At 33.2% G+C, this 9,107-nt stretch overlaps 1 protein-coding gene across 1 annotated transcript; it reads right to left on the bottom strand.

Moving 5' to 3' along the window:
• Positions 1 to 4,635: 4,635 nt before the first annotated feature.
• Positions 4,636 to 7,857, bottom strand: LOC107849445 (uncharacterized protein K02A2.6-like). Its single transcript, XM_047401501.1, has 2 exons — positions 7,282 to 7,857; positions 4,636 to 4,677 (listed from the first exon to the last, which is right to left on the bottom strand). Exons 1-2 carry the CDS (start codon positions 7,855 to 7,857, stop codon positions 4,636 to 4,638), a joined length of 618 nt encoding a protein of 205 aa, XP_047257457.1.
• Between the last annotated feature and the right edge of the window lie 1,250 nt (positions 7,858 to 9,107).

The following is a 9,107-nucleotide window of genomic DNA, read 5'->3' as shown; positions in this document are numbered from 1 at the left end:
TGGATGATGAAGAAGATAAGAGCCAAGAAGAAGGTGGAAAAGTAGCAGCTGCAGAAGCAGAATCAGAAGAAGAAGCGGTAACAGATGAACAAGAAGACAAGAAAAAATAAAAAACTATTGAAGAAAAAGCTGACAAAGAAGAAGTTGAGATAGAAGCAGCAGGTAAACGAAAAGAAAAAGTTGAGGAAGAACAACTGCTACAGGTGAAGAAAGAGAAAAAGGTGTGGAAGAAAAGGAAACTGAAGAAGCACCAGCTACTACACATGCTGAAAAAAAAGGAGAAGAAGGTGAGAATGAAGAAACAGCTGCAACTATTGAGAAAAAAGGTGCTGAAGCTGACCAAAAAGATGTGGTCATGGACATTGTTGATGAAATCAACAGTAACACTTGTGTTGATGAGGAACTTAGGGAAAAAGACATTTGAATCCTAAGCCGTTTAATGTGTTGTTGAATCATGGTGGTTATGATATGATAATTTTTTTTTATTTCTCAAAAATGAAGGTTGAAGGATATGGTGGTAGGATATGACAATTATTCTTTTATTTTATGAAACTTGTTATGATTCTGCAGTGAATCTGTTTGTGTCAAACTGATTTGTGGCATGGAATTTGAATATGCATGGTGTGTTCATAGTTGGTACATTGTAAGCTTGATATCATAGAATGCATACTTAATATTTCATATACCGTATCATAGTCTATCATTACCCTGGTGGTAGAATTTAAGTTGACGTGTTGTTTAATCGGCTAAGATTCTATCAAAAATAGTATTAACATTATAGAAAAATAGAACTATTAATATTTATTCAATATCACTACATCCATGTTACAGTTTTTCAAAGAACAAATACTAGCATTATAGCACATAACATTATTTTTAGTACATTCTCCCTTCTTCGGTCAAAATCAATTTTTGTTTTAGTTGATCCCTCTCTATTTGGGTGTCATGTAGCAATATTTTAAAGTGATCCCATTATTCTTCGGCTTCTTGAACAAAGTCATGAGAATTTTTTTTTTCACATTGTTGCAGCCTTTGTAGTAGATTAAATTTTGCCAAGCCTTGAAAATTTGATGTCTCGAGTCCCGGACTCAATGTTGATGGACTGGTCGGAGGTGATAGCTCATCCAACCATTTAAAAAACGAGCATGCACCATTATCTTAGGAAAAAAAATAATAATTACATAACGATTAACTGAACTTTTTTTTTTAAAAATACACACCTCACCTTCGCAATTGCACAATTATAAAATATGCGACAAGGATTTAAATTTGTGCGTGACATCCTCAAGATAGCCGCATTCCCACAATGATAAATTAGAGTATTTTTAGAATTGGATGTTTGAAATACTTGCGACATTTTAGAATTTTTAAAAATAAAACAAAGTGAACGAAATAAAATAATAAGGGATGTGCACCTTATATATAAAGTAAAAATGAAGTGTTAACACCGATGACATACAAAAGTAGCCATTTATTACTGTTCGAAAAGTAATTTTCCTTTTTTTGAACTGGTGGTGCACTTAATAGACTATCGTAGATCATGACCTATGTCCACCATCGATTAGCCTGATCTACTGTAGACTTATACCTGTAGTAGTGCATCGATTGATATCCTTATTATGCGTAGACTACGTTGATCTATGTACACTTCTATAGACCATCATGTGAATGTTGTTAAAAATGAATAAAAATAAATTAAAAATAAATTTAAATAGATAATAACATATTTTGGGCTGGTGGAAGAGATTAATTAAATATAATATGATTTAAATGGATAATCACATGTTTTGGGGCTGATGGTGTCACACCTCTTTTTCCGCTCGAGGGTCGAGGTCGAAGGGTTTTTCCAATTAAAGTGACGGTATTGAATGGGGATTAATTTTTATCATTTTCAGAGTCGCCACTTGGAATTAAGTTATGGTGTTCCAAGTCACCTTATTGAATCTCTAATCAAAAGGAAATGACACTTTATTATGGCTTGCGAAAATAAAAGACTGGATAAGAAATTTTGTTGATCGAGGGGAAGGTGTTAGGCACCCCTCGAGTCCCGTGGTTCTAGCACGGTCACTTTTATTGACTTATACTTAACAAAAATTATTTTGATAAATTGTGTTAAGGCCTAAATTTGCTCATTTTTATCATAATGAGAACTTGTCTACTATCTTAGTTTAAATAAAACGTATGGAAGTTAATTTTAGAAAAATATTTGTCGAGGTGCATTGTTGCATCCTTGAATTTTAAAATGTCCCAGAAAGATACATATGCTGCATTTTTAATTGAGATGAATATTTAAACTTATGTTTGCTTGACATTTAAAAGATTGCCTACTCGAAGTGTTATTTAACCTCAACAATAAAATTTGAGCAAAATTCACTTAATATGATTAATTTTTTTAACAAGTAAATATTAAGCTTTATTAATGACAATGAAATAAAAATAAAAATAAAAATACAATGAAAATAAAATTAATACAAATCACATATTAAATAAATCACATATTTAATAAATCAAAATTCAAAGGAGAAGATTAGCTAGCATGGAAAATTTATCTATTTGTGATACAAAAAATAAAAATTGTAATCTTGAATAATTGAAATTTAAAGTAAGATTAACATTTTTACTTCGGATGATAAAAGTGATAAAAACTTATATTTTTAAAAGTTACATCTCTTACGATAATTGAATGTGAACATACGGTGCTACTATATAATCCATGATTCGTAAATATCATTTAGGGCCCACGTTAATCAATGACATCTAATAAAAGGTATAAAGAATTCTTTTATATTTTCTTTTATAAACTAAAGAAAATAATTCAATAAATGAATACTTTTGTTTGTTTTCTATAACCAATTCATATTATACCAGATAAGATTGCCAACTAGCACTAAAAAGTATTAAAATTATGAGAATGAGTTTTGACTTCTGAAACAAATTAAACTTTATCTGACTCGTTTTCAAGGAATTTGTATCCGAATCAAATATATACATGCATTTTTCTGATGATTAATCCGGCGATAATTTTATTGTTAATGGCATCTCCGGTGGCTGGCTGTTAGTTCACCATTTCCGGCGAAGAAGGAAAAAGGGAAGGGAGGCGGTGACGCAGGGAAGGGAAGTGCCGATAGTCGGCTTCATTTCACAGACCATGGCTTCGCCATTAATGGCGTCGCCGGCGACGGAAATGGAGGAATAATGGTGGTGGTAGATCTGGACGGCACACATGAGGGGGAGTTGGCGGATAAGCGCTGGAAAAGGTGTGGTTTCCGACGATGAACAAGTTTCTGACTGTTTAATCATCGGAGAAGATGATAATTTTGAAGAATTAAATCTAAACAACGTTCTATTCTCTCTGATTTTTCTATCCAATTCTAGTCTATTTTTTACTGATTTTTATGACATAATACATGAACAATGATGTCTACATATATGAATGATGTGGGTGTGTGCAGTATTATATTTTTAATGCTAGATAAAAGTATGCATACGAATTCATGTGAATATAAAGATTTTTTATGTACAAATATATTCAGTAATTTAATATATAATACAAAATGAAAAATAGATTCACATAATAACAATTCATCAAATCACTAAAAAAATCATATTATGATTCAATTTATAGTAAAACTTACAAAATAAAATACAAAGTTGAACAAGAACCTGAATAATTTAAACTGAACAATGAGATTCGTCACCGGAAATTTCGAACGAAGTTTTAACTTTTACTTCCTTCTTTTCTCCCTTTTGTTTTCTTCTTCATAGTTTTTTTTCTTTACTGTGTGTTTTCTCTCTGTGTTTTTATTCTCTTAATCTATTTATGATACAGTGTGTTGGTGAATGTCTGTATGTAGTTTTCTCTAGAGGATCTGTAAGTACAGAGATTTGGGGGGAGTAGTTGCCTTTTGGGGGGAAATAACTAATGGTTAGATAAGAGGGGAATTTAAAATTTAAAATATATTATTTATTTATTTTTATTATGTTTTTATTTTTTAAAGAGAATATAATAATTATACCAAAATCAAAATAAATAAATAAATAAAATAATAATAATAATAATTAATTAATTTTTATATTTAAAAAAATACAATAAAAATTTATAAATAGTCAAAATAAATATAATAAAATAGTATTAAAATTACTAATTTATTTATTAATATTTAAAATAAATAATATATATATATATATATATATATATATTGGATTTTTTGTATTATTTTAAAATTAGGATAAAAATTAAAATAAAATAAAATATCTCAAAGTTATCTTTATTTAATTATTTATTTTTGATTAAAAATTTATAAAAAATAAAAATAATAATCAAAATAATATATGATTAAATATAAATATTTAAAATTGAGGGAGGATAAAAAATCAAGTGTCTACATTTTTGCCCCTCTTTGTGTGAAATCTCGAAGAGTTTTCATACAAAGAAGTAGACAAGACATGATTTTTGACCCTCCAAATATTTGAAGGGTAAGAATAAGAATAAACTTACAATTAAAATAAAAGAAAAGAATTTGACCGAGTCTTGTTTTTGAACATCCTTCCTATCCTGGGTTATAAGGGAATCAGGTTACGAGTAGTTCAAAGGTAATTTGGTGAGAGAAAAAGTTAAAGTCGAGTGAGATTCCGTCAAGTTTCCGGTTGATGACTTTTGCTTTTACATTCAATTGACTAATAAAGATAAAAAATGAAAAATACAAAAAATTGCAATCTCTACAATCTTGATTCAAGCCTTCGCGACTTAAATTTGAAAATCCACCCTATTCTTCAGGAGGGATCCCGGACTTGCAACTTCTTCACCCTGTTCTTCAGGTGGGCTCCTGGACTTCCAATTTCTTCACCTGTTCTTCAGGCGGGCTCCTGGATTTCCAACTTCTTCACCCTGTTCTTCAGGCGGACTCCTGAATTTACAACTTCTTCACCCTGTTCTTCAGGCGGGCTCCTGGACTTCCAAATTCTTCACCCTGTCCTTTAGGCGGGCTCCTGACTTGCAACTTCTTCACCCTGTTCTTCAGGCGGGCTCCTGCACTTCCAAATTCTTCACCCTGTTCTTCAGGCGGGCTCCTGGATTTACAATTTCTTCACCCTATACTTCAGGCGGGCTCCTGAACTTCCAAAATTTTCACCCTGTTCTTCAGGCGGGCTCCTGACTTGCAACTTCTTCACTCTATTCTTCAGGCGGGCTCCTGGACTTCCAATTTCTTCACCCTATTCTTCAGGCGGGCTCCTGGACTTCCAAATTCTTCACCCCGTTCTTCAAGCGGGCTCCTGAACTTCCTTTTTTTGATTTTCAAATATGTTCCTGAACTCAAAATAAAAGGTAAAATAGAAAAATAATATCCCATTCTTTAGGAGGGTCCTGAACAAAAAGTAAATTCCCATTCTTCAGGTGGGTCCTATACAAAAATAAATTCCCACTCTTCAGGAGGGTCCTGAGCAAAAATAAATTCCATACAACACACATAAAATTTTGCCCCAGTTTGCACTGGAAAAATTTGTGTGTCTCTGAATCTTAATACATCTCACAAAGAATAAAGTTTATCATAACCGAGATCCATCATCAGATACATTAACCATGCTTCTTGCGTTGACGGTAAATGTGGAATTGCATCATTTATTTGAAAACTTTAGTGGAAAAAAGAATATCCCATCTCTGTTTCAAACAAAGAAAAATTGTGAGTTTTAAAACATGTGGTGGTTAGTTTATGGCATTTGGCTTTTGAAGTGGCTACTTCGCACTTGACATGCTCAACTCTTTTCCAATCCATGATAATATTCTTTAAATTGTCATACTTCTGACTCAGAATTCTGACTACTGAGATCCTCAACTCAAATCATGTTTCTGTTGTATGATGCTTCTGAGTTTAGCTTCTAATACATCCCTTAGATTTTCACGAGTTTAAAATGGTCAAACCACCATCATCTTGAGTACCCTACTTTTACTTTGAAACGTTGTCTTTGTGCATCGACCCTTTGTTTTGCTTTGGAACCTTAAAGGAGTTGGTAGCGAGTTTGGAGTATTTTCTCACTTGACCTGACATGAATTTGACTCAAAAGACAACAAATTTTTTTTGTTTGATGACAAGGACACAAAAAATAAAAAATAAAAATAAAAAAAAAGATAATAGACATCTCTTTCTCAAAATAAAGAGAAAACTTATCTGAATGTGGAAACCGATTCTGGTGATTATTACATGCATTTTGAATCAAACAGCCAGATCTACCCACACCAATCATTTTTCAATTTTTCCCACTTATTGAGTTTGAAACTGAGCCATTGTTGAACATGCTCCCTCTAAGTTACAATCCTCCTTTGACTAGTGACACCTCGATGGATTTTTGCTAATTAGACGATCTCATTTTTATTTCTTTCTTATCTCACCATCGCCTTATGGTGTCCGTGAGGATTTTCACCAATAAGACTCTCATTTTTTATTGTTCTCACAACTCATTGTCGCCTTATGATGCCCAAAAGGGTTTTCACCAATAAGACTCTCTCATTTTTTTTTTAGAAAATAACACTCAAAATATGAAATATCTTGCACCTATAACATGTTTAGCCTTGACATTCTCAAAGATTGATTTGAAGGTCTTTCTTTGGCTGTAACTTGGCTTTTGGAATGGGATAGAAAGAAAGGTCGGCATGAGGCTCAAAATTTACACAACATTGGGTAAAATACACAACTTTTAGAATCGACTCTTTTAGGGAAATAAACTTTTGCCCCAGTTTTATTTCATTCTGGGTAACTTGAATTTTCTTTTGGTTCGACCGAACACCAGAGTAGGGTTGCCTACATATCTTGTTATAGCAAGAATTAGGTCAAACGTAGTTCAGGCAACACCATTCTTTTGCTTGATTTTGAATTTTTGATTGATTTTTTTTAACCCTTTTTTCAACTTTTTTTTTGACTTTAATTTATTCCAAAAGAGGGGTATGAAGAAAAATAAAAGCTCAAAGGGGTAAGCAAATGTTGATATATTATTCGGATAGTAGAACAAAATATCTTCATCATTCCAATCTTTAAAAGTGTAAGTAAAAAACATACATAACATACATGAATATCATACATAATATCTTTTAACTGCATCAGCATTGACCGGTATTTCCTCCATTTTGCCTTCTACATCAGTCAGATATAAAGCGCCATTAGGTAACACTTTCTTCACCATGAATGGTTCATGCCAATTAGGAGAAAATTTGCCTTTAGCTTCAATCTGATGAGGAAGGATGCATCTTAGTACTAACTGACCAACTTCAAAATGTCTGTGACCCACCTTTTTGTTATATGCTCGTGCCATTCTCTTCTGGTATAGTTGTCCATGAGATACTGATGTCAATCTTTTTTTATCAATCAAGCTTAATTGCTCCAAACGAGTCTTGACCCATTGGTCTTCATCAATTTCAGCTTCCACAACTACTCGAAGAGATGGAATCTCAATCTCTACAGGTATAACTACTTCAGTTCCATACACTAACCAGTAAGGAGTTGCACCAATTGAAGTTCGAACCATAGTACGATAACCCAATAAAGCAAAAGGTAACTTTTCATGCCATTGTCGAAAACCCTGCACCATCTTGCAAAGTAATTTCTTTAAGTTCTTGTTGGCAGCTTCTACATCCCCATTTTCCTTTGGACGATACGAAGTAGAATTTCGATGCATAATCTTTAATTGTTGGCACACTTCTTGTATCAAATGACTATTGAGATTTGCAGCATTATCGGTGACAATTATCTTCGAAATGCCAAACCGATAAATGATATTGGAGTGAATAAAATCAACCACCGCTTTCTTAGTCACTAACTTGAAAGTCGTTGCTTCCACCCACTTTGTGAAATAATCAATGTCCATTCAAGGCCTTCAGTTCAATTGGTCCAATTATGTCCATTCCCCAAGCCACAAAAGGCCACAGAGCAGTCATTGTATGTAACTCATATGGAGGAGAATGTATCAAGTCTTCGTGTACCTGACATTCATGACATTTCCGAATGAAAATGGTGGAATCTCGCTCTATGGTGAGCCAATAATAGCCTGCTCGGAGTATTTTCATTGCCAAAACATACCCACTTATGTGTGGTCCACAAATCCCAGAATGTACTTCAGTCATGATTTTTAAAGCTTCTTTAGCATCTATACGCCTTAAAAGTCCCAAATCAGGAGTCCTCTTATACAAGATTCCTCCACTTAGGAAAAATCCACTAGACAAACGTCTAATAGTTCTCTTTTGATTACCGATGGCATGTACAGGATATTTCCTGGTCTGAATATATTCTTTGATATCATGGAACCATGACTCTCCATCAAGTTCTTCCTCAATAACATTGCAATATGCATGTTGATCATGAATCTGTATATGCAAAAGATCAATATAAGTTTTTTTGGGATGTTGAAGCATCGAATATAAATTTCCTAAAGCATCAACAATCTCATTATAAGCTTTGGGAATGTGTTTGAACTTCACTGATACAAATTGTTGACAAAGATCTTGCAAACAACCTTTATATGGTAGGAGTTTCGAATCACGAGTCTCCCAATCTCCTTGGATTTGGTGGACTAATAAATCTGAATCTCCCAATACCAACAGGTCTTGAATCCCCATGTTAATGGCTAATCTTAATCCCAGAATGCAAGCTTTGTACTCTGCCATATTATTGGTACAATAGAATCAAAGTTGGGATGTTATAGGATAATATTGTCCTGATTCAGAAATAAGAACTGCTCCTATCCCCACTCCTTTTACATTAGAAGCTCCATCAAAGAACAACTTCCAACCTGAATGACAATCATCAGAAATAACTTTATTAACATACAATACCTCTTCATCTGGAAAATAAGTCTTCAATGGCTCATACTCCTCATCAATAGGATTTTCAGCCAAATGATCCATCAAGGCTTGAGCTTTCATTGCAGTTCGTGTCACATAAACAATATCAAACTCTGTGAGCAACATCTGCCATTTCGCGAGTCTGCCTGTGGGCATATGCTTTTGAAAAATATACTTTAAAGGATCCATACGAGAGATGAGATAAGTAGTATAAGATGAAAAGTAATGTTTTAGCTTTTGGTCTACCCAAGTTAAGACATAACACGTTTTCTCAAGA

Source organism: Capsicum annuum, chromosome 12 (assembly GCF_002878395.1).
Source record: "Capsicum annuum cultivar UCD-10X-F1 chromosome 12, UCD10Xv1.1, whole genome shotgun sequence".
In the NCBI taxonomy this organism is placed as follows: Eukaryota; Viridiplantae; Streptophyta; class Magnoliopsida; order Solanales; family Solanaceae; genus Capsicum; species Capsicum annuum.
The sequence above is the reverse complement of the archived record's forward strand: the minus strand, read 5'-3'. Positions and strand labels throughout refer to the sequence as shown.